This window comes from Chiloscyllium punctatum, chromosome 1 (genome assembly GCF_047496795.1).
Source record: "Chiloscyllium punctatum isolate Juve2018m chromosome 1, sChiPun1.3, whole genome shotgun sequence".
Classification (NCBI taxonomy): domain Eukaryota; kingdom Metazoa; phylum Chordata; class Chondrichthyes; order Orectolobiformes; family Hemiscylliidae; genus Chiloscyllium; species Chiloscyllium punctatum.
Window position 1 is genome coordinate 142,952,745 of NC_092739.1, and position 27,320 is coordinate 142,980,064.

Consider the following 27,320-nt stretch of genomic DNA (forward strand, 5'->3'; position numbering starts at 1 on the left):
AGAGAAATCTATTCAACATTCAATGATTGTCAAAGACACAGACAATAAAAGTTTCGTGCAAATTTCAAATACTCCATTGTTTCATTCCTTTATGGCAAGGTCAATGTTTATTGTCTATCCCTAGTCACCCTTGAGAATGTGGTGATGAGCTACCTACCCGAACTGTTGCAGTCTGTGGGTTGGAGTTGCACCCACAGAGTTCCAGGATTTAAACTCCGTAACAGTGAAGGCACCACAATATGGTTCCAAGTCAGATTGGTATTTGCCATATGGTTAAGGACATTGCATGCTGTTTTATAATAGTGGGAGAGTTACATATTTTACAATTACAGTACCACTGTATTTTACCCAATCCATCACTTTCGATTTACTGTAAACATCCTGGAGGCTAATGGGAGTTACAGTTCTTTCAGTGAGGAGTATCTGCAGATTGGTGTGCATTTGTAGAGTAATTGCCAGCTCCAGGTCAGAGGAAACTTTGAAATAACTGTTCCTTCTCTTATATCTTTGACGTTTTAAGCATAAAGTCAAAGTATGACTTGCCAAGTTCATCCACTATTCCAGTAGAAGGAGAAATGGAGTCGACCTGTATTTGGCAAATCCCCACAAACAGCAATGAACTGACTGTGCAGAGAGTCTATTTTCACGATGCTAGGTAAGGTATAAATGCTAGCCACGACATCAGGAGGACTCCACTGCTCTTCTTTCATCAGTGCCATGGAATCTCTGCAACCATCTCATCGAGCAAGTGATGCCCTTATTTAACATCTTGAAAAAGCACCTCTAACAATGCAGTTCTCCCTCAACACTCAGTTGAAATGTCAGTCCAGATTCCATATTCAATGCTCCACTGAGTACACTTCCACTCAGCCAAGGCTGACATGCATCTCGGAACATTGATGCATTGTGCTAAATAACTAACAGGAACAGTGTGGATCACGGTCAGGAACTGGGCCTCTTGTTGGCTTTGGTTTGGATTTACCAACATGGGATGAGCTGGAATTTGTCCTTGCACATTCAATATTTTAGACATATTATTCCTGGATAAGATGCAGAGTGACTACAACTGTGCTCATAGCTGTAGAGGAATTTGCTTATTATCCTGCCCACATAGAATGATTTAACAGGCTATTCCATTTTATTTAAAGCCTCAACAGACCCCACTTCTTCACATTGAGCATTTCCCACTCTGCACTCAGCTCATCTGGGCGTATGTGTTACTTGAAGTCAGCCAGAAGCTTGCAAGTGAGCAGTGCACAGAAGCACAAGCAGCACTGCAGACAGAATTTTATTAAAATGCAGTGAGTCTGGGTGCTCCTGTCACATTGATCAAAAACAAGAAAGGTTGGGGCAGGAGTCGGGGGGGCTGGGTGAGAATAAGAAGCTGGAATGTTGACGCTTTGGATCCTAAATCAATCAGAAAAATGGACAGCCTCACACTTTGATATTCACACGGATGCACAAGCTGCCTTCTGCTCCTGAGCATCTGCAAAGAATTGTGGATTAAACAGATCCATATGTTCTGCATGCCTTAAACTGACACCAGCCATATGTCAGCTCGTCAGGCGTCTGCTGCATTATCAGGTATGCAACATGTGAGAAAAACAGTTCACAATCACATTTTACACTTACATTAGTGAAAAATAACTCTTCTTTCACCTCAATCATAAGCAGGTGCAATTCTGGGCTTTGTTCCCTAGTCAAATCCCATATTCTCTGGTATACGTCATTATCAGTGACAAAGCAACATATTAAACAGTTCTTTTGGATGATGTCATGACCACAAAGACAAAGAAATCTCTCAGTGTCATGTGAACCTCAAGTTGATTGATCATTTGAAATGAATTTTATATTTCAGGATAGTATGAACTGTCAAGTTTGTCCAAATAGTTCAAGCCTGTTTTCAGATTAACTTCTTGTTCATCAAAGGCAGATGTCAACAAGTTCCATCCTCCATGCAATCAACCTACTGAGACGTCCACCTTAAATGATACCTGATCATGACATAGTTACTGCAAGTTAATCAAGGGCTAATCTACAACTGATTATTAGAAAACAGGCAGGCTATACAAAGTAATGGATACTTGGCATTGATTACAAGGCACTAATCTGACAGAGGGGTTCAGGTCACCTTATAAACCTTAAGGGCAAAGATCAAGTGCTTTATAAACATCATTTGAACCCCATGAGACTAAATTACTGTCATAAAAATATCATGCTTTGCAATAACACATGGCTGTAATATATACAGTTTTGTGCAGTATTTCTGTCACCAACAATGTATATCATTACAAAACTAATTATAAAATCCAGTAAAAAAATCAGTCTAGTTAAAAACTGTTCATATCAACAAATATTTGGACTCTAAGTAATTCCTATCAAGCAATCAGTCTGATTAAATTGTAATTTAATCAGAAATTCAAGCCCGAATTATAATCTGTACTAGTGACATTGTCATTCCAGACAAACAATTCCAGTCTAATCTACAACCAGAAAACAAAAATCACCATCTACATAAATTACCTGTCACGTTATGTTACATTATCTAATTATTTTAAATAATTACATTAAGTAATTGCATTACTCATAAAAGCAGCATTGCACTTCAGTCTTAAAGGAGATTTATATATAAGGGCTTATGCCCAAAACACCGACTCTCCTGCTCCTCAGATGCTGCCTGACTGGCTGTGCTTTTCCAGCACCACACTCTTCAACTCTGATCTCCAGCACCTTCAGTCCCCACTTTCTCCTATATTCTTTAAATAATCAATCCTTCTGAACAGCACTCAATATGGGTGTTATTTCTCCTTTACCATGATGATGTGCCCCTCATCAACGGTTCTGTCAACAATTCACCTCTCTCTTACAGATGCAGCTCATACTTCACCTCTGACATTTTCTGTTTGCTTTTTACAGAGCTGTTAAAAACTAATGGCTTAAAAGCAGTTGAAGCACTTTGTTGTGAATGTGGGAAGGTTCTGGCAAGGTGCTGCCCAAGTGCAAATTCTTTCTTTTGCCCAAAGACTGAAATTTATGCAGCCAGCTTTCTCCCAGTTGCGTTTTGGAATCATCTGGTAAAATCAACACTTTTGCATTTCCCTTCATTTCTCAGGTGACAAAAAAACAGAGTCAGTATGAGCGAGCATACTTCGCCTGCGAGGAGAATAGGATTTGTATCTATATGCCTGACTTGACATTAAACTGCCAGTAAACTGTATCTCACTTAGCTCTGTGCGTGTGTGTGTGTGTGTGTGTGTGTGCATGTGTGTCTGTTTTGAATGAAGACCAAAATCTGTTACAGTCAAGTTGACTTTTCACACTCTCTCAATTGGCAGACAATGCAGCTATGAAATTTATATTTGAGGCTTTTTAAATCGGAGATAATTCTTCACACCACTTCACGGCTCCATCTGGATACAGTAGGACAGGATTTATTTGGTGCTACAAACATGTCATTGGATAGGCTGAGAAATTACTGAAATGAACAGTGATTTTATGACTGGCAAGATTTGTCATTGAGTAGTTTGGTGATGAGTGGCCTGGAGTGAAGGCAAAAGACTCTGGATACTTAACAAATTATCGTCTTTCCAATGCTTTAAATGCATGTTTATAAATCAAGCCTTCTTTTCTGTCTTTTCAGGTTTTTCCTGCCCTAGGCCATAGGAACTAAAGGGAGAACAAACACCACAAGTCCTCAGGTTCCTTGTTCTCTTCACGGAAGCTTCAATAGTGGGTGTTGACATGGTATTTGACCAGATTCAATTAATGTCCTGGTCTGGACAGAGGTATTTCTGGATCATATCTTCAAGAGCAGTGTATGGGTTGTGCCAGGAGCTGGTAGCAATGTGAATTGTATATGCTTCCAACAGACAGCTGGCAAAGCCCTGACCTTGGACTGTTTTGCTCCTTTGTATCAGTCTTTATGGGGGAAGATACTTCAAACATTCCATTAATACTAAAGAATACAGGTGAGAAATTAAGTACCATAACTATCACCATCACTTGAGAATTATTATTCACCAAACTAAAGGCAGATATATCTCCTGACCTTGATGGTTTGATCTTAGGATCCTAAAATAGGGAGCTAAAAGATAAAGTTGCAATTTTCCAAAAATCGTTGGATTCTAGAAAAGTACCAGAGAATTAGGGGCTGATGTGACACCTGTATTCAAAAAGGGAGGAAGGCAAAATGCAGGTAACTATAGGCCAATTATCCTGATACCTCTTGCTGGAAAAGTGTTGGAGTCAATTATTAAGCAAGTAATAGCAGAACATTTGGAAAGTCATCATCTAATCAAGTTGAGTCAGCATGGCTTCATGAAAGGGAAATCGTGTCTGACTAATTTATGAGAGTTTTTCAAAGAAGTCTCAACCAGTGTGGATGGAGGGGAACCAGTAGATGTGTTATATCTGGACTTCGATTAGGCATTCAACAAGGTACCTCACAAAAGGTTCAGTCATAAGATAAGAGCCCACAGTGTTGGAGGCAGTGTATTGACATGAGGAGAGAGCTGGCTCATGGGCAGGAAACCGTGAATGGGTATAAGGTGTTCTTTTTCAGATTGGAAACCTGTAAGCAATGGGTTTTTACAGGAATTAGTGCTACTTACAGTAACTACAAATGTTTCTATGTATTAATGACTTGGAGGAAGGAAGTGGATGAACTGTAGCCAAATTTGCAGATGACACAAAAATAGGTGGAAAGGCAGATTGTGAGTGGGATAAAACAGTTTACAGAGAGTTAGGTTAAGCAAGTGGGTAAAATTGGCAAATGGAGTATAATGTGAGAAAATGTGAAGTTTCTCATTTTGGAAAGGAGAACAAAAAAACAGAGAAAAACCACAGAAAGCAGCAACACAAAGGGACTTGTGGGATACCTGTGCTTGAAGCTCAGAAAGGTAGCACGTGGGGCAGCAGGTAATCAGCAAGGCTAATGGAATATTACTTCAAGGGACTTGGAGTATAAGAAAAGGGAAATCTTACTGCAACTGTACAAGGCGCTATTGAGACCACATCTGAAATACAGTGAGCAGTTTTGGTCCCCTTATTTAAGGAAGGATATCATTTCATTGGAGGTGGTTCAAAGTAGGTTTACTTGGATGACTCCTGGTAGGGAGGGATTGTCTTATGAACAGAGGCTAAACAGGTTGGGACTCTATTCACTCGAGTTTAGAAGATTGAGAGGTGATCCCATTGAAATATATAGGATTCTTATTTGACAGGGTAAATGCTGAGAGGGTGTTCCCCTCTTGGGACAATCGGGGCCAAAGAGCATGGCCTCAGAATAAAGGGACACAATATTAGACCGAGATGAGGAAGAATTTCTTCTCTTAGAAAGTTGCGAGTATCTGAGACTCTGCCACAGAGAGCTGTGGGTAAAGTCCTTGTGACAATTTAAGGCTGAGATAAACAGATTCTTGATCAATAGCGGAATCAAGGGTCTTGGGGAAAGGGCAGGAAAGTGGAGTGTCCGATCAATAATAACCTTACTGAATGGCACAGCAGACCTAAGGGGCTGAATGACATACTGCTGTTCCTATTTCTCATGGTCGTATGACCTTAGATTAAGGATACTCTAACTATATAACTAACTATATAATCTTCAGAGTGTGCTCTTGTAGTTGCAGTGTCATGGTAGTGTCCCTACCTCTGAGTTGTAAGCCCTCAATTCAAGTCTTACCTCCTCTGGAGGTTTGTCATGACATGCCTAATCAGGACAATTAAAATATCTACAATTCTCACAACAATGATATGGAATCCCTGTTGATTTATGTATGTCATGGTATGGCTGAATTGAGAAAAGAAGGAAGACTTGGATTCATTTAGCATCCTACTAAGTTCCAACTCAGTTTACAGTTGACTAATTACCCTGTGAAGCGCTGTTACTGCTCTGTGTAGGAACAGGAATCGACCACATGACCCCTCAAGAATGTTTGCCATTGTGGTTCAGCTTTGACCTAACTCCACATTCACACCTTTGCTCCCTATTTTTCAATGCATCTGGGGAGTGAAAATCATTGACAGATACAGAATTAATAACTGACGCAGCATGGACTGTCAATTGTACGAGTGCTCAAAACATTTAGCACCATTTGCATGTAAAGAAGTTTTCTAACTTCACTTATATGTTTATCTAACCTGTATTGAGCTTATACCTAATTCCCAAAGAGTCTTAAAATATTTTCTATTTCTTAATTCTAAAGACTCCACGGCCTGTTTACCAATCATTCTTATTGAATTAATTTCGTTCTTGATCATCCCCTTCTTCTATTTTTCTTGTGCACCTTATAACATGATATAATCAGATTGTAGTGTTGGCCATGTTCCAATCATGCCTTAGGACTGGCTACCATGTCGTACCCTACATTGAACATGTCCATAAATCACTTAACTTATTCCATCTACTTCTTTGGGCTGAATCTTCCCAAATAATTACTCAGTGTCATTTTCATCAAGTTTCATGGGAAGTTCTCTCCATCATGCTGAGGAATTTTTCTCATGAGGTCATCACTAAACCACCTCATTAACTCCCTACTTTGCCCCTGTGCTGTCTTTCTCATTCAATGATAACCTGATATTTCCACTCGCTGTAGCTGAGAGTACTCATCACTGCTGAGATATCCCAGAATCCTTTGTGCTGGCACCATATTTAAAAGGCTGTCATATTCCCAGTCAATCTTCTTTTATATTACGAGCGAGCTTACTCTCATATTTCATGTTCTCCCCCACTTATTGCTTTTTCAGATTTCCTCTGCTGGTTTTTATAGTCCTCTGACTTCCCACTAATCTTCACCACATTGTATACTTTCTCTTTTGCTTTTATGTTGTCCCTGACTTCCCTTGTCAGCCATGTTTGCCTTGAGTCCCACCTTAGTAGGTTTCATCTTTCTTGGAATGAATTTCTGCTGTATTTCCCAATTCATACCCAGAAACCCTTGCCATGGCTGCTCCACCATCTTCCCTGCTAGGTTCCCCTTCCAAGCAACTCTGGCCAGCTACTCCTTCATGTCATAGAGTCACAGAGATGGACAGCATGGAAACAGACCTTCAGTCCAACCTGTCCATGCCGAATAGATATCCCAACCCAATCTAGTCCTACCTGCCAGCTAGCAGCCCATATCCCTCCAAATTCCTCCTATTCATATACCCATCCAAATGCCTCTTAAATGTTGCAATTGTACCAGCCCCCACCACATCCTCTGGCAGCTCATTCCACACACGTACCATCCTCTCCATGAAAAAGTTGCCCCTTAGGTCTCTTTTATATCTTTCCCCTCTCACCCTAAACCTATGCCCTCTGGTTCTGGACTCCACCACCCGAGGGAAAAGACTTTGTCTATTTATCCAACCATGCCCCTCATAATTTTGTAAACCTCTTATCTAGCCAATGGAAGAAAAGGAATGAGAAATTGAAGATCCATAAACCCTTAGCTCAGTTATACAATGCAGTGTTTGCTCTTACTGATGGGACAAGCCCAGCTTCTAACCGCACTGCCCTCAACTCCCAACCTGAAAAGCCCCAGGACTGTCAAGGTAATGGAAAAGCTCATCTTTCCTGACCTTTGAACATGAGCAGAGGATATTCCTGGCCAAGTGCATGAATAGTTGCTTCAGTTTAGAGTTCTTCCATTGCCATAACCAACTCTGTGATTCATAGAATTATAGAATCCCTGTAGAGGGAGGACATCCTGTCCATTGAGCCCATACTGAACCTCGGAAGAACCATAAACAATCCTATATATCTATCTGTTTCCAGTATGATTTCTTTACAATGTCATGGCAGACAGAGTTTATTGGTCAAACAGCTAAAGCAATCCAATGGTCTAAAATGGATGCAGCAGGCAGGAAGTTTATTAGTCTACTGTGCTGGTAGGAGAAAGTGAGGACGGCAGATGCTGGAGATCAATCAAAAAGGTGGTGCTGTTAGCCTGTTGAAGTCTTCTGGTGCAGTGGGTGGTAGGCTGGAAGCCCCAGATTCAAGTCCAATCCCAGGACTGTCCCAGAAAAGTCATACCAGACTCGTAACATTAATACTGTTTCTCTTTCCACAAAGGCTGCCAGACCTGCTGAGTTTCTCCAGCATTCACTGTATTTGTTCCATGGCAGGGCTTGATGGCCAAGGAATATGAATTTATAACATGCTCTAACAAATTGAGTATCAATCTGCAAAACATTTTAACGGACTTCAACAGCAGGCAGTAAGGGCGAAAGAGACTACTTCTAAAAAGGACATTGGGGCCTCTACCATCACTATCCAAAGGTGTGGACAACAATATGAATGTAAAATGCATAATGCCATAATATCTTGGATTCCCTGAGTAAACTGTAACACACCCTCACCACTGGTAACCTGATAGCTGTAGTTGATTAAACTCCAGCATAACCTTGTCGGTTGCACATGGGATGTGTCCCATTAGGCAGTCATTGTAACTCAATAGTGAGCAAATAGAGACTTCATGTGTGAGTTTCTGAATAACTTGGTTTGAAACAGCCAAAGTACAAAAGAAAGAGAGAAAGGAGACTAAAACAGGAAATGGTATAGTTTATAAATCTAGGGCCTGACTGCTTTATTTATTGAACTATTCCTTGTCATGATAAAGGAAGTGGTTAGTCAATGATGCAGAACAGTGCAATTTGTACAGGTTTATTGGTTTAACTTGTACTCGGATATTAGAATCCTAAATAAAGAATGTCAATTTGATGCCAAATAGTAAAATTTGACTTTAAGGCAGATGTCTCCCCAATCTGTGTGATAAATAGAACCCACACTGTCTTTAACTAGGAACTGCAAAACAATCAACCACAAAGCCCAGAGTAATGGAGCTTAGTTTAACTGGCCTATAAGGAATAGGCCAGATGGAGAAGAAATGCATCAATCCTGCTTAATGGAGCTCAGAGGACACCTGAGTTAAATGGAGCGGAACAAAAAGTAAAGCAGCTTCCTGTCTTACTCAGTACTTACTAATCACAATGAGAGTGTAGTTAAGGTTAATGCTGCCAAAACCATTAGTGGCCTTGCAGATGTAGGTCCCAGCATCTTCAGCTTCCACTTCTTTGATTTTCAGACCCTGGCGCAGGACCCGGAATCGTGTCCAACCGCTGTGAATGGTGCGGCCATCTTTCGTCCACATGGTCAATGGTGGGGGGTCACCCTCTACTGGGCACGGCAACTTGATCGTTCGACCTAACCTCACGGTCTGTCGGTTGATCACTCTTGAAGAAATCTGTGGCGGACCTAAGGATCAAGTAGAAAAGCAATTGGTTGAGTGGCCAGTGCATGACTAACATCTCTGAGTTGCCTTTCTAATACTTTTTTAAGGACACTAGCACATCTCCATGTGGTTAGACATGGTCAGTTACATGCTGTTTTAACACGCCAGAACTATGTAAAAAATGAAATGCCCAAAGTCTTAGTCTTCTGCTTATTTCACTAGATCCAAGAATATTAAGCAACAATTGAATTGATGAGTTTAAATTCACTATAAAATTGGGGCAGAGGCAAGAGAAATGGACTGCTCCAAGTGCTTGTGTGACCTAGAATGAGGAGACATAGATTAAGTATAAGAGATTTAAGGTAAGCAAGCAAGAGAAATATTTTTTTTAAAGGGTTGCAAGGCTGTAAAATGCAGAAGTAAATTTAATGATTGAAGCAAAGACCATGTTAATATTTAAAAATAAGTTAGATAGGTCATTTAAGGAAAAGGGAATGGGGTGGTTTAAAAAAAGGGCATTGGAACAATGCATTTATAAGATTGAAGCTACTGTTTTGCACATCCCAAGAACAAATTTGAAAGAAAACACCGCAATTTGCTGCCCACGTAACCAAACAGATTTGAATTGTAGTGAGCCTTATTTCCTGATGAAGGGCTTATGCCCAAAATGTCGATTCTCTTGCTCCTTGGATGCTGCCTGACCTGCTGTGTTTTTCAGCACCACATCTTTGACTCTGATCTCCAGCATCTGCAGTCCTCACTTTCTCCTTAAAGATCAGACTGGAGATCAAACCTGAGACCTGAGTAATCATTGGGTAATTTAGCGGTACACCATACAGTGATTCAGTCACTGATGGAAAGACAGATCACAAACAATGGTTTTCAAATATAATCATAATTGGCAGGTTGGGAACAGGATAATTCTTCAAATTGGTGTTTCTGCTGAGGTTATAGCACTTGCCATGGGCACAACTGAAGAGGTTTCTGGCAAACAGACAATGGTATCACAAGGTGCTATAGTCGTTGCACTAAATCACAGGATCACCACATTTTCAACTATAATGTTGTGGTCTAATTCCTAACCTTATACACTCACTTACAACACTTGGATGGTAGGATGGTTTTTAAAGTGCAGCATTTGAAGTAAATGGATTGATAACATGGAAATGACTGAGGAATTAACACACAATGCCTCCTCAAGGGCAAACACTGGCCATTACTTTAACATAAATATGAACCCACTTAATATGAAAATGGTTAACTTCTCAGTTACAATGGTGGACACAGGATATCATACAATCTCCTAAATCTCCTAACTCCTACAAGTGCCCAATAGCATCATCTACTTGGATCTTGAGTTTAAGATTCTTGAGTCCACTACCAACACCATTCCAGATGTAAATAACATTTGCATTAAGAATTGTTCTTGAGATTTATCTTAAGTTATCTATTCACCCATTTTAACCTGTTCCATTCTCTTTCTATGTTGAAACATTCCTTGAAAAAATGTTGAAGATTAAACTTATCTATGCCAAGCCTGGACAGTTGGAATTAGCTTCATGGAGTTTCCCTCCACTCCCTTCATACCAGGAAAACATATTTTCTTTATAGCAATACTAAACACCATATTACAGAGCAATTTTGACCACTGTAATGTATCATTTACAGTCCAACTATACTCAGTCACAGTTCTAGTCCATTCAATTTTGTTCTATGGTCATTTGATACATTAACTATCGAATCTATTATAATGTCAGCTTCCTTTCTGGTATGTTTTTAGCTCTTTTTACATCTGCGATAATTTATCTGACGTTTTGTTTGTCTAACGAGATATAGTACTTGATTAAATATTTATTTGTATCTCATTTAATCTGCCACTTACTTTCCATTTACAGATTTTATCTAAAACCATTAATTTAAATTGTGGCCCCAGGAGCCACCACTGTGTATCATGTTACAACTAGAAGAATAATATTGGCCAGATTTTGCGGTCAGCATCAATTCAGCATTAGCTTCAGCATCCAGTAACAATGCTGTCACCAAACAGATTGAACAACCAATCACATTGATGAATGCTCACAAACAGAAAATCAGTATTAACCAATGATTGTCCATGTATGTTTGGTCATTTTAGCAACACTGCAATAGAGATTGGAACATATGCATGAGATTAAGTTGGAAATTAAAGCAAAAGCGATTTTTATCACAATTAAGACATTTCAAATCCAACAAACATCAAATATATTTTCACAATCACAGGGATTATCATCGTGGACTGCATATACAATTAAAAGGAGGTCAGTTAGATTGGTCAGCACATGCCATCATATTGGATTTAATTCCTGTTCTAGCTAAAGTAAATTTTGCACCTGCCCCTAAGACTGGAGGGCAATGACATTGACATACCACTTCTTGCAAGAAATCAGCTTGGTTAGCAGAGCATAGCATACGTCAAGGATCTGTCTTTAGGCACAGCACAGATGAACAAATAAATGTTATTTAAAAAACAAGTTACACATCATTCATCAAAGCATTCCTTCTTCAATGGTTTTTAAAATGAGAAAATTTGTGTTAAACTGCAAGGTCACATCATTCAGTAGTTTGAGAAGATTGTAATCTACTGAACTTCCACAGTACACCCTTTGGAGCATCAGAGAATCATGACAGCAACTTCTTGATATCTACATTTATCTGGACGTGCGCATGCCAGAAATTGTTCTCACTTTCACAATTGTGACATACTGATAATTTTGCTGTCATTAAAACTGCCACATGTGAGACCTATGTATCATACAAATTACTGGACCTTTTACAGATAAAAGAATGCCAGTATTTTTATAATTCAATTTCACTGATGTATTACCACTGTCCCATATAACACCATAGACTATCACTGCAGTATTAATCACTTACAATATTACTATGGTATGAATCGAGTTGTAATACGTCACCATAGTATGAACTAACCCTAAGTGTGCTTTTATTATGTGAACTACATGGAGCAATCTTTATGTCCCTCCAACCCAAGGACTGCAGTAGTCCCAAAGGGTAGCTTACTCCGACGCAATGAAGAATGGGCAATAAATGCTGGCTTTGCCAACAAGCCCAGATCCTGTGAAAGAAGTAAAATAATCTGAATGGGACAGCTGACCAAATGAAGAAAAAAATTCAACTCCTGTGCCTCTGTCTGTATGTTGTATGTTCCACAATCCCAATTTAACATGTTTTGTCATGAGTAGTATGTTTTGTTTGGTCATGCTTACTTAATTTCAAATTTATGAGATTGTGCACCTAATCAACAACATTGAACCAAAAATGAACTGCAAGGTGAAGGGTGGAAGACAAATTGCATAGACAGTATCCTGTACGTAACAAGCCACTTGCAAAAACAGACCTTGTTACAGAGATTACATGTAGCAAGCACCACGCATCAATCAATAAACCACTTGAAACAAAGTTTGCCAATGCACAATGGGGTAGAAATGGATAGCGTCAAGAGTGTGGTGCTGGAAAAGCACAGCAGATCAGGCAGCATCCAAGGAGCAGGAGAATCAACGTTTCCTGCATCAGCGCATGCTGCCAGACCTGCTGCGCTTTTTCAACACCACGTTCTCAACTCTAATCTCCAGCACCTGCAGTCCTCACTTTCTCCTATAAATGGATAGAGTCCTATCAGCTGCTGGTTGTTTACCCTGTTCACTGCCCAGTTCCACTACAGTCAATGGTATTGAATACTCCATGGGGTATAACATACTCACAATCGACAATGTGTTACCATTCAAGACAAGTATCTAATCAGCTGTAACCCTTGCCAGAATTGATGTGCTCCAACCCAATCCCTGACAATATTTCTTGTGGAGAGTTATCACATAGCATTGTTATTGCAAACAGGAGTTATCTGGAGTGCAGTGCCTGTTCAGGTATTATAAACAGGTTCAATAAAGTTGTGTAATAACATCTCTGAGCAGGTTGATTAGAAAATATCTTCAAACAGCAATTGGGTAGAAAGTTGAATAAAAGAAAATTGCAAGATGACAAGTTAACAGCAGAGGAGTGGCGATAACTGGATAACTCTTATTAATAAAGCAGGACAATCACAATATGCCAAATGATATCCTTCAGTGCTTTATCATTCTCTGATTAGTACTGTCTGCTCACAGGACTTGACATCTGTCAGTGCTCAACATTTAAGCCTGAAATTTATATGAATTGCAAATCACAGTCCTTTGCTGTTTTTCAGGCAGGTTTGATCACAGAACAGCGGATACCCAAATCACATTAATCGTGCACTTAGTACACATTTCACGTAAAGGAAGATTTGGTGGTCAGAACCTACACTTTAATGCAGCACCACGTTATGTAAGTGGCTAAAATGTTCAAGACCAGGGGTGAATGAATGCCTTCAGAATGTTTAATTTTAAGGGCAGGCTTTTGAGTGTAAAGCAAATAAAGTTATAGATATAAAGAATGTGGTTTCCCAGATGCCACTGCATAGTGTAACAGATGCACCAGCTGTGGAAAAGCTTCTAGCTCCATGTTGGAGTTACCACTGTGAAATCAACAAAGGAACTAATCTGAATGAATGCAGTCCAGAAACCAGGATTCAAGAGCCACCAGCAGCCACTTCAAAAGGACACATTTTCTGTGCTGTGTTTGTTAACGTGCCCACATCCAGGAATGATTACATTCAACTTGTTTGACAGTCCTTTATGAAATATTGAACAAGATGAAAAAGTGCGGACCTCCGGGCAGCATAATTATCCCTCTACAGTTTCATTGATGCAAGCCATCTGGATGAGCATTTACACCCCATAGCCAACTACAGCTCTTATAATAAACTGCCTCTCAACCCCTCGCCAACACCCTCCCTCCCCCTGCCTTCCACCCTTCGCCTTTCGCATTTGTGAGTTGTTGGCTACTCTTGAGTTTTGCAGTAAAGAAAAACATTGTAATGTTTTAACCTGGGAAATAAATATTCTGTCATGTCTTTGTCCAAAGAAATATAATGGTCATAATTAAGAGTCTGAAAGTGCAGCAAATTCTAAGTAGCAAAAGACCACTCAATATTTCTGCTTGCTTTGAATATTGGTGCGTGCAAGAGAGGTACATTAAAAGTGCCAAATTATATTGTAAGCCAGAAATTCATGTATACACAAAAGGCAGTTTTCCTTTTATCAAAAACAGCAGTAGACATTAGAGCTTGGAGTGTGTAACAGGGTAGCAGAGTCTTAGCAGATTGGCTTTTCACCACAGGGACACAAGTTTGAATCCAGCCCAGACTAATACAGTATTTTGAATGCAGGCTATTCTTTTTCATCAAGACTATTTAATTCATTAATGTTACCCATTTTGTTTGTATTTCACGTCAAATTGAATAGTTTCTTAACATTGTTAACATTGCCAGTAAGCTGTGCAAAGGTATTGGTTTTAGTTGACTTAACTCAGTCCCAGAATGCTCAAAGTCACAGCACAGAGTAGGACCTGCCTATGTCCAAATTGATTCATAAGATTTTGTGTTGGTGAAGAAATGGGAAAATGAGACTTCAAGCTGAACTAATATGCAGCTTCCTACATTTGGATTTAAGGTTCACTGTTGTACAGCAAGACTTACATTTATAAAGCACCTTCAATGCATAAAAAGTGTAGATACACAAAAAATGGAATTACACTAAATATTAGGTTAGGGTAATTTGTCAAATGGTTGGTTTGAAGGAAATTTTGAAATTCTGTCACAGGATATGAACCTTACCGGCTAGCCCACCATATATTGCCAATCCTGAATTGCCCTCAAGAAGGCAGTTGTGATCCACCTTCGAAACTGCTGCAGTCAATCTGGTGCATCCTGTGTCTTGGAATGGATTTCCAGCTTTTCAGCCCAACAATCAGGAATGCATAGCAAAATACTGATAGTTTCCAACTTTGTCACATGATCAATTTAGCTCCATCTACAAACCTAAAGTAGATTACTGTATGAGCCATTTATACCTCTGCACAGAATCTTGTATGAGCTTCCTACAGTGTTACTCACAATAAGATATCTTTGCTATCTCCAACCTCTTTAAGATCATAAGACTGTAGATACAGAAGTAGGCCATTCAGCCCTCGAGTCTGCTCTGCAATTCAATAAGATCACAGCTGGTCTGATTATACTTAACCCCACTTTCACAGTTTGATTCCAGAACCTCTGATCCCCTCATTGATTAAAAATCTGTCTATCTCAGACTTGAATATCTTTGTAAGACAGTAAGAAACAAAATTGTGAATACTCTCCAGATGTTTATACTTAGTTTGAAATTACGACCTTCATTAATTCAGTGCCTCAACTGTAGCCCACATCCCAAGCATTTCACTGAAAAGATCGATATAGAGTAGGACATGATGTGGAGATGCCGGTGTTGGACTGGGGTGGACAAAGTTAACAATCACACAACACCAGGTTATAGTCCAACAGGTTTATTTGGAAGCACTAGCTTTCAGAATGCTGCTCCTTCATCAGGTGGTTGTCTTGATGAAGGAGCAGTGCTCCGATAGCTAGTGCTTCCAAATAAACCTGCTGGACTATAAACTAGGGTAGGACAGGAAGACCAGTTGGTAGTCCACTGAGAAAACACCCTTGGCTTAAACAAGATGTAGTTCAATACATGGTAACAAATAACACATTACACTAATGCAAAAGACATTATTATAGACACAATGAAGAAAACCCAGATATCCTAAACTGTTCTCCCCACCAAGCCCATATTGTATCATCATGGTAGTTTTGCCTCAGTATTAACCCTTTTAGACCATTATGTCTTTATACAACAGCCACTTCTGATCCCTATTTCACCTCTTTGGTCATTCAAACAGTTCAATCTGCAACCACCCTTTACCTTCTTGTATTTAAAGAGTTTTCATTCCTCTTCAAGAAATTCTATTCCTTGAATTCTTACCAATCCCATGTGTGGAACAGTCTAGAAGCTTTAATGAAGTCAAACATTTTACATCCACAGAATGTCTGTTGTCAACAAGGTCTGTCATTTCACTGAACAACTCCAGTGAATTTGTTAGACAAGACCTCCCGCCCATAATCCATTTTGACTCTGTCATACCAAATCATACCACACCATATGTATCCAGGCCTTTCATTATCCCTTCTCTCAAAATGCCTTCTCGTACTTTATCCACAACAGATGTTGGGCACAGTGATTTTTAGTTCCACATGTTATCCCTATGCTCAATTTTAAAATTGGACATTATTTTTGTCACTTATCATCCTGAAGCACAGGTCTAATGTCTTCCATAAAACCCTGCAAAAGATGCAGCTGGTTTTGTTGGACATTTCTTTAGGTATCATTGTCTGAGGCCCATTCAAGTCACTATCTTGCCTTAATTTAACTTCAAGAGCTATCAGAAACCAATTTGTTTGAAAGTTCCAATCTTACTTCAGCTATCTGCTCTTGAAAAGGAGATTCTGTGCTGAGGATACTGCCTGAAAGTATCTACCATAAACTCAGTAGCAATACATTCAGCATCTTTGCTATGCTTTGACCAATTAATACAATTTCATCAAATTACACGATCACTTAAATGGCCACATAATTTTATTGCTTTACCTCCATACAGTTACCTCTGGTAGTTAAATAACAACAGATCAAAATTCACATCTTGTGTTCCCCATTATTTGGAAAGCTTATGCAATTTCCCTTTCCTTCCGACATCCAAAACTAGTTTTAATTGCTAACTTGGGGGAAAGGCTGCTTTCACTGCAAACATTTTGCAAGGGAAATTTCACCTAACCACAGACATATGGAAAACCCACCACTGCTGAATCCTGTCCTCGGAGACCAATCGCACTGACGTTGTTGAAGCTAAACTTTATTATCACATTAAACACGACCAAAAGAGGAAATTCCTAAGAAGGTCAAACTGCAAGACATTTGTTTTAGTGCGGGGGTGGTGATGAGATGGTGAAGGTTACATCTTGGTGTGTCTCACTGGCTCCAGTGAGCTATCTTCCTTCTCTCCTCCTTCGACTTACTTTCCATGATTTTCCAACATTTGTGACAGCAAGCCTCCTACTAACACAGTTTCTGCAGTCCCACACTGTAATCAGTCAAAGATTTGAATATGTGATGAGATGGACCTCAGATTAGAACCTTTGCTCTGCTGCGCCCCTGTGGGGGTTTCCGTAAATGAGGTTAGACTGGTTTCCATTAATGTATCATCTGAGTTAATGTAGTTTAAAAGGGGACCATTGCTGTTTGATTAATTGTTTTGTGAGACTGCAATTTGCCAAGTTAGAGAATCAAAGGACATAATAGTGACAGGATGACATCATTGCATCATTGATCAACTGCTGTTTTTTTCAAAAAATGTACTTGCAGCAGATACAAGCAGGGCCTGTGGAATGAACGTTCCACAGTGACCAAGAGAACAAGGTCCATCTGGATCAGATTGTTGAGATTTATGTACAAGGATATGCTTATCACTAAAATAATTTGCAAAACCAATTTTTTTTTAAACTTTGGGAAACATTGGTTAGGCCACTTTTGAAATATTGCATTCAATTCTGCTCTCCCTCTCATAGGAAAGAGTTGTTAAACTCAAGAGGGCACAGAAAAGATTTACAAGGATGTTGCTAGTGTTGGAGGGTTTGAGCTAAAGGAAGAGGCTGAAGAGGCTGGGTCTATATTTCCTGGACCATTGGACGGTGAGGTATATTGTTTTACAAAATCATGACAGGCATGGATAAGGTGAATAGGATAGGGGAGTCCTAAACTAGAGGCATAGGTTTAAGGTGAGATGGGAAGGATTTAAAAGAGACCTAAGGGGAAACTTTTTCACGCAGAGGGTGGTGTGTGTATGGAACGAGAGGAGATGGTGGAAGCTGGTACATTTAAAACGCATCTGAATGGGTACATGAATAGGAAGGGTTTAGCGGGTAATCGGTCAAATGCTGGCAATTCAGACTAGATTAATTAAAGATATCTGGTCGGCATGGATGAGTTGGACCAAAAGGTCTGCTTCCGAGCTGCACAATTCTGTGACTTGATGCTTGTAATAAAAGTATTAACATCAATTCAAGAAACCAACCATCAACCTCAGTGACTTGGAAGGAAATACATCCCAATATCATCAATTACAAAGAGCTCTAGAGAGCAAATGAATATAGGAACTGAATGCTCAGCCCCACCATTCATTTATAAGTTCATAAGTTCACAAGTTCACAAGATATAGGAACAGAATTAGGCCATTTGGCCCATCACAAGTTTGTTCCGCCATTCAATCATGGCTGATATGCTCCTCACCCCCATTTTCCTGCCTTCTCTCCATATCCCTTCAACCCATTACCAATCAAAAATCGGTTTAACTCCTCCTTAAATGTTCTCACTGTACTGCACTTTGGGGTAGCGAATTCCACAGGTCAAACCTTTTTGGAGAAGATAAATTCATAAGATCTAAACTGTACCTCAAATCATGTTGAGAATTTAGCTCTACAACTTTTGCCTTATAAGAAGTAATTTGAAAATGTTGGAATTACTCAGATCTGCAGCGAGAGAAACATACTGGGCAGAAGCTACCTAGCCCTTGAACAATATGGACATTAACGAATCAGTTGGGAAAATGTGGGGAGCTGAGCAAAAAATTGTTCTTCCATGTTGAGAAAAACAGGGACAATTTTGCTTAAATTTTGATTGGCAAAATGAGGATCTTGCTAGTGAGTGGCAAGGGGCCTATTTGCATGCATTAACATGCCATTAGCATTTCAATTCATTGATAGGTCTTCTCTGATTCTCCCAGTAGCAATGGGATAATTAAATAGTGAAATTCCCGACAGGAAAGTCAGAACAGGTTCCTGTTGGCTCCAGCCTGCTTCCATCTTCCATCTCCAGGCTTCCATCTTGGACAGTGATCACCAATATCTCAGGGCATGCTCCATGGGCAGCCCCCAACATCCAACCCTTCCATGGAGAAAGCCAGCCATTAAAAATAGCCTGCAAATCTCGCCAGGACTCCGAGACAAAACCTCTGCAAAACCCATTACAATTGACTCATGGCTGAAAATTCAGCCCACACTTTTGAATAAATACAATTCTTCAAACCTTCATTGGAGCAGTTACCAAAATGTATTTCTCGTTCAGAGTTGCTGAACATGTTTGACACAAAACTCACAGTGTCGATTAAAAATAAAAGGTTTTCCATAACCAAGCAGATCCTATCCTGTGAGATCTATAATCTCTTTACCAAGAGTTACTTTTCCATTTCCTGCTCCCAATATAGATCTCGAATTCAAGTTTGCAGATTAACTTTGCATTCCATTGCACTGTCACAGTTAATCTTTAACCCAGTTTACACGACTCACATGGTTGAATACTCTCCACCTCCACTGAGAGCCAGAAATGGAAACTTGTCACAGACTCGAGTGTTTCAACAGCTGTTCTCTACAATATCTGACATGTAACCTGATCACATTATTTGAGCAGTCCCATTGACAGCACTTTAATAAGAGGTGAAAATCAGAATAGATCCTTTTTCTAAAATTAAAATCTTCAGAAGGGTCAATGAGTTCATTCAATAAGCCACAGACCATTTCTCTGAATGTGATCTCCCAAAAGGGATTCCCAGCTGCTAGAAAACATCTCAAAAATCCCAGGTCAGTTCCCCACCACTTTGTTTACACATTCAATAGGTGCACTGCTGTGAGGAACGCATTCATAATTTTTAAACCTGGGTTCCCATCGCATAAAGCTCCCATCGCAAACACACACTCATAAAATCAGAACTATTACTACACATAATTCCCATGAAGCAATATTTTTTCGAAAATGACTAAGAAAGATGGAATAAAAAATGGGATATCAAATAGTTTGAGACATACTTTATGTTAATCTGTACATACTCAGCCAAATCTATGTAACTTATTAATGTAACTTATTAAAAATAATCAATCACTGGCAAGATTACTGACCATCCCTAAGTGCACCCGAGAAGGTGCCAGTGAGTTGACTTGTTGCCCACAGCAGACATAAGGTGCAGGGACACACAAGTGCCATTTCTTTTATTTTATTCATTTATGGGGCATGGGTATCTCTGGCTGGCCAGCACTGATAACCCATCCCTAGTTGCCCTTGAGCAGGTGGTGATGAGCTGCCTTCTTGAATCGCTGAAGTCCACGTGCTATGAGTTGACCTACAATGCCATTAAGGAGGGAATTTCAGGATTTTGACCCAAGACACCAAAGGCACTTTGATATATTTCCAAGTCAGGATGGTGAATGGCTTGGAGGGGAACTTGCAGGTCATGGTGTTCCCACATATTTGCTGTCCTTGTCCTTCTGGATGGAATTTGTCATGGGTTTGGAAGGTATTATCTGAGGATCTTTGTTGAATTTCTGCAGTGCATCTTATAGATGATACACGCTGCTGTTACTGAGCATCGGTGGTGGAGGGAGTGGATGCTTGTGGACGTTTTGCCAGCAAGCGGACTGCTTTGTTCTGGATGGTGTCAAGTGTTGTTGGGGCTGCACTCATCCAGCCAAGTGGGGACTTTTCCATCACAATCCTGACTAGTGGCTTCTAGATGGTGGACAAGGTTTGGGGAGTCAGAGGGTGAGTTGCTCACCATTCTATTCCTAGCTTCTGACCTGCTCTTATAGCTAGTGTGTTTATGTAGTGAGTCTAATTGAATCTCTGGACAATGGTAACCCCAAGGATGTTGATAGTGGGGGATTCAGTGATGGTAACACGATTGAGGGTCAAAGAGCAATGGTTAGGTTGTCTCTTATTGAGATGATTATTGCCTGGTATTTGTGTGATGCAAACGTTACTTGTCACTTGTTAGCCCAAGCCTGAATATTGTCCAGATCTTGTTACATTTCAACCTAGACTGCTTCAGTCTCTGAGGAGTTGTGAATGGTGCTGAATATTGTGTAACTATCAGTGAACATTCCCACTTCTGACCTTATGATGGAAGGGAGGTCATTGATGAAGCAGCTGAAGATGGTTGAACCTAGGACACTACACTGAGGAACACCTGCAGAGGTGTCTTGGAATTAAGATGACTGATCTCCAACAACCATGACCATCTTCCTATGTGTCAGGTCTGATGCTAAAGAATTTGTCCCCTGATACCCATTGATTCCAGTTTTGCTAGGGCTTCTTAATGCCACATCACTTTACTCATAATCAAGAGTAGACTGATTGGCTGGGTTGGATTTTTCCTGCTTTTTATGTACAGGACATAGTTGGGCAATAAGATAGTTCATGAGGTTCATTTATGGTTAAATGTTGGTCAGCAAACCAGGATAACATTCTCTGAGCAAGTTTCACAGGTTTTTATTCTCACAGTCTATATGAAAACCAGGAACACTCAGCATCTGTCAGTACTGAGCTGCTGCAACAGTATGTGGGATTACGTATTCAAATATGTCAAGTAAGGTTAGAACATACAGCCATTGGATATTGAGGCAGAATGCCTCAGAGGGAATGTAAAGGGCAAGATAATGATTCTCTCTATTTATAATGTTGAAACTTTTAGGTTTCAGTTATTGAGGAACAAGAAGCTAATATCATTCAGCAAGGACATGGATAATAAGTGAGTGAGACATGATGCCAGGTAGGATCAGAAGGGCTTTGAAAGAGTAATGATGTTTATACAGAGAGGATGACACCCAGTGAGTTTTGGGCAGATTTGGAGGTGACAAGGAATGGAAAAGGAAAGAAAAATGGGTATTGTATTGGGTCATTAATCATCAAAAGTGACACAAGTTGTAGATAATGTACATATCCAATATTATTGCTGTAGGAACTTTGGTAGGTACATTGATGTATAAAGAAGCACATAACCATTCACTACAGAGGCACTGCCTGACCAATAACATTCATAATATTCCAGTAGCTTACTGTAAGTAAACACAATATAGCATCAAAGTTCTCAGGATAATTACAGGTCATGAGACTGTCGAATTATTTATTGTTTCTGCACCGTTCTCTCAACAGGCTAATTTAGCAAAGGATTATGGGTCAAATCTGCTAAAGCCGAGGCCATGACATCTGATTTCCTCCCTATAAATCTAGATTAATAGTCAAACTTGTAAGTGCAGCCGTCTCAGTCCAGTAGCTTGAGGTGGAGCTCCACGAGGAAAACAAAGGCTCTCCCTTAAAGTTACAGTGCACCTCTGGGTGAGCTGCTTGTTATGCATGATGTAAAGTGTAATAAACCAGCACCATATGTAATAGATCTGAACTCTTTTTCAACATGTTGTAGCTTGGAAAGCCGCTCTAAAAATAATGGTGTAGTGGTTTCAGCATTAACATGCTGTTGGCTGCCATTTGGTGTTCAAAGACAGTGAAAAATCTCTTCCTAACAAGAAGCAGCTGGAATGAACAATACGGGGCCACAGCTTGGGTATGCAGGCTGTCCCTGGTTAATCTGGCTTTGTGGCTTTAACCAGCATTAATAAGCTACTGTGCAGGGTTTTACGTCGCCGATAATTTTCACTTTCTTTCCCCCCCCACCTCTCCCAACAGGTTTTGAGCTGCGGTGTGTGTTTGTTACTGCCCTTCTCTTTCTCTGTATTTCTTTGGGCTCTCCTCATGCCAATCTAGGTTCTTGGCCAGCTGCCATACTGATGCCAGCTGGGAGATGCACAGGAGTGTGGCCTATGGGGATTCCTGCTCACTGAGGCAGCCCTGGTTTTCTTTCCAGCATCACTTTTTTTGTGTGTAAAAACTCCCCAGGCGCAGGCTTGAGGAGGTGGAAAGGTCTTAAGGAGGAAGTTTGAAGACCACCACACAACCATTGTTATATCCATCTAACCTTTCCGTGGCATTGAGCAATGAGCAAACCAATAAGTCTGCACAACATAGTGGAAAGGCATTGAACAAATCTACTACATCATGGTGAATCATCTGCACACACCTTGATTTGAGATAAAACTAATTAGGATGATCTAATTGAGGCATTTAGGGAGAATGCCTAAGGAGTAGAAGGAACAGAAATAAAGAGAAATTGTTGCCTTTAATGGGAGGAGTGCAGTACAGGGCAGCCCACTTTCAACCAGTGAGATTTTTTGAATAATGTGAAGAAGCACTCTTTCACACAGGCGTACAGTATTATAAATCTGAAACTCTGCCCTTCAAAAAGCTCTTGAGATTAGGCTGACTGAGCACAGTTTCAAAACAGAGGTTGATGGATCTTTGTTAGGTAAAGGAATCAATAACTATTAACCAAAGCAGGTTAATAGAGTTGACGTTAAAGCAGTCCATGGGAAGGGGCTGAGAGACTGAATGGCATTTTCTTGTTCCTATGGCATATCATTTTCTAAAATGTATCTGCTTCAGTTTGGTGGCATGTAAAAAGTTGAGGCCTGTTTGTTGTCATGGAAGAATCAGTGGGATAAGTCCTGACACTGATTTTAAAGCAGTGCACAGGCAGAGCAGTTAACAGCACAGCATTATGTTGTATACCTCAACATACACAAGAATGAATGTTGGGAAGTTGCAGTAAAGTGCAGTCAATATGAAATAAACATGTTAAGGATATGGAGAGCTAGTAATTAGTTATGTAAGTACTTTTTTCACAATGGACTCATTGTTATTGACTGTCAATCAATCTCTCTGACATTATAAACTAATTGTAACAGGCAAGGAGGTCAATTCCTTCACACATTAATTGATCTTGGAAATTTTAACAGATTCATTTCTCATAGTAAATTATATTTTGCTTTGTTTGTCTCAAGTCATTTTTTCTTGCTAGTCCAATGTCTTTATTCTCTTTAATTCCTTTTCTACAGTCAATTTGCCATTGAATTTGTCTGAACAAATCTGCATTGTCTTTTCAACTATTAACCCGTTTATTTCAAACTATTTAATTCTCATTGCTTAAGGAAATACTCATGGCTTCATCGATGGGAAGTCATGGCTAACAAATCTGTCAGAATTCTTTGAGGAGGCAATGTGCAAGATAGACAAAGGAGAGCAAGTGGACATGATCTATCTGGATTTCCAGAAAGCTTTTGACAAGATGCTGCACAGAAGATAAAGAAGATAAAAGCCCAAGTTGTTAGGGGCATATACTGTCATGAATAGAGGATTGGCTGACTGGCAGAAGGCAGAGAATGGGAATAAAGGGGACTTTTTCAAGATGACAGCTCATGACCAGTAGTTTTTTTTGATTAGATTAGATTAGATTACTTACAGTGTGGAAACAGGCCCTTCGGCCCAACAAGTCTACACCGTCCCGCCGAAGCGTAACCCACCCATACCCCTACATCTACATTTACCCCTTACCTAACACTATGTTCCACAGGAGTCAGTTTTGGGATCCCAACTATTTACTTTATACAATAACAATCTGGACAAAGGAACTGGAGGCATTATTGTTCAGTTTGATGGGGGCATTGTTGCTAAGTTTGCTGATAACACAAAGATAGCTGGAGGGGCAGATAATGTTGAGGAGGCATGGAGACTGCAGAAGGACTTGGACAGGCAGGGAGAGTGGGCAAAGAAGTGGCAGATGGAATACACTGTGGGAAAGTGGGAGGTTATGCATTTTAGTAGGAAGCATGGCAGTGTAGACTATTTTCTAAATGGGGAAAACTTTGGAAATCTGAAGCACAAAAGGACCTTGGGTTCCTAGTTCAGGATTCTGTTAAGGTTAATACGCAGGTTCAGCTGGCAGTTAGAAAGGCAAATGTAGTGTTGGCGTTCATTTCGAGAAGGCTAGAATACAAGAGCTGAGATATACTGCTGAGGCTTATAAGGTTCTGGTCAGATAACATTTGGAATATTGTGAGCAGTTTTGGAAAGATTTAGAAAGGAACTGAGGAGTACCTTTTTCGTGAAGAGGGTGGTACATGTATGGATTGAGCTGCCAGAGGAAATGGTGAAGGCTGGTACAATTATAACATTTAAAAGGCATCTGGAGGGTACGTGGATTGCAAGGGTTCAGAGAGATATGGGTCAAATGTTGTGGGACTAGGTCAGATTGGGATGTTTGGTCAGCGTAGACAAGTTGGACAAGAGGGTCTATTTCCATGCTGTATAACTCCATGACTCAAGTTAGATGGAAGGATAAAATGTTCATGTCTTAGGGTCATAGAGTCTTAGAGATGTACAGCACGGAAACAGATCCTTCGGTCCAACTTGTCCATGCCGACCAGATATCCTAACCTAATCTAGTCCCATTTGCCAGCACTTGGCCCATATCCCTCTAAACCCTTTTTATTCATATACCCACCCAGATGCCTTTTAAATGCTGTAATTGTACCAGCCTCCACCACTTCCTCTGACATCTCATTCCATACACTCACCACCCTCTGCATGAAAATGTTGCCCCTTAGGTCCCTTTTAAATCATTTCCCTCTCATCCTGAAACTATGCCGTCTAGTTCGGAACTCCCCCACCCCAGGGAAAAGACCTTGTCTGTTTATCCTATCCATGTCCCTCATGATTTTATAAACCTCTATAAGGTCACCTCTCAGCCTCCGATGCTCCAGGGAAATCAGCCCCAGCCTGTTCAGCCTCTCCCTATAGTTCAAATCCTCCAACCCTGGAAACATCCTTGTAAATCTTTTCTGAACCTTTTCAAGTTTCACAACATCCTTCCACTAAGAAGGAGACTGGAATTGCATGCGATATTCCAAAAGTGGCCTAACCAATGTCCTGTACAGCCACAACACGACCTCCCAAATCCTATACTCAATGCATTGACCAATAAAGGAAGGCACACCACATATTTTGCCAGAAGCTCCAAAGAATCTCTACATCACTAATACAAATAGGATTTTTCTAATTCCCTTTAAATGAGACTGGAACAGTTCAACATCAGTAAATATATTTTTGCTGTCTCAATGCTTCTTGCTCATAGATCTTGTCATGTCTCTCCGATGTTGACAGCCCTGGGTGAATCATCTTTGAGGACCATTGTCAGAACCACAGAGACAGCCGCGGTTAGGTGGTGGTATTAATCATGTTGTCTCTGACAGGTTGGTTCCACAAGACATTCCCACACAAAATGGACAGTTTGAAAATGACCAGTAATTTGAGTGCCAACTGCAAATGTGGCTCCTGCCAAGTGGATCTTCTTTCTCGAATGGTAAATAACTGGTGAAGACAGTTGACTAGAATAGGTTCGGAATTCACAGTTGGAGATGTAAAAATGTTAGAGCAGGAAAATCAAAAGCTAAATTAATCAGGATTAAATGTAAACGATATCACTGAGATAAAGGCAGATTGTAACAAAACAACACCAACCAGTTTGTTTCATGTTTGTATGCATAACGAGGAAAGCAACTGGACCTTTGACAGTTTGACAGTTTAATTAAATCCAAAAGAAAAGAGAGCTTCTCTTCCATATTAAATTCAATTATTGTCACACTGCAGGCACAGAATTTCAAAACACTGAACCATTTCCTGCTCATGCTTCAGAACTTCTATTGCTGCTCGCATTGAGATGTTTGATGCCATAAATGTTTAACTCGTCTCATTGAGCTTGATGACAAGGCAGCAATGCACCTACCTTTACATCTTTATGGATCAGTAAATGATCCGAGTTTGTCATTATGGATGTAGATTTGACCTTGCAGTTAACCTTTTGACCTTAATATCCCAGTTCTGTAACCCCATTAAATGGCAATACAGGACTCTGTTCTGATGTTTCGATGTGATTCGATTTGATTCGATTGACTTGATTTATGGTCGCAAGTATTTTGTCACAAAATACAGTGAAAAGCATTGTATAGAGTCACCACTCTCCTTAAAACAGAAAATTAACCAAGACATAGAATATAAAGGCAAAAAAGTGAAGAAATAAGGAATGTGTTCAATTTCACAGTCCTTCTTGTTAAGTGCTCTACCATGGGCCTGGTAGCCAGGTATGTGTTCCCTTTGTAAAGTTGCCATGACCAGAACAAAAGTTGCACTTGCAGTGCCATCTCGCCTCCAACTCCCTCACCACTATGAATCCTTGCTAGCCAATGCAGATGCCGGGTACTGCACCATTCCAAACCAACTCTGTCACCATCATGAGTCCTCTTCAGGCGCACCTCACCAATGCAGCCACTGTTGAGGCTGCCGGGTGTTTTACTAGGATCAAACTCGTCTCCACTACCCCCTCCGTGAATCT

General features: G+C 40.2%; 1 protein-coding gene across 1 annotated transcript in view; it reads right to left on the reverse strand.

Moving 5' to 3' along the window:
- Positions 1 to 27,320, reverse strand: part of fgfrl1a (fibroblast growth factor receptor like 1a) — a 357,849-nt gene that overhangs the window by 168,950 nt on the left and 161,579 nt on the right. The window contains exon 3 of the mRNA XM_072576073.1: positions 8,963 to 9,235. Within this exon, the coding sequence (XP_072432174.1) occupies positions 8,963 to 9,235 (273 nt within the window). The remainder of the gene's footprint in view (positions 1 to 8,962; positions 9,236 to 27,320) is intronic.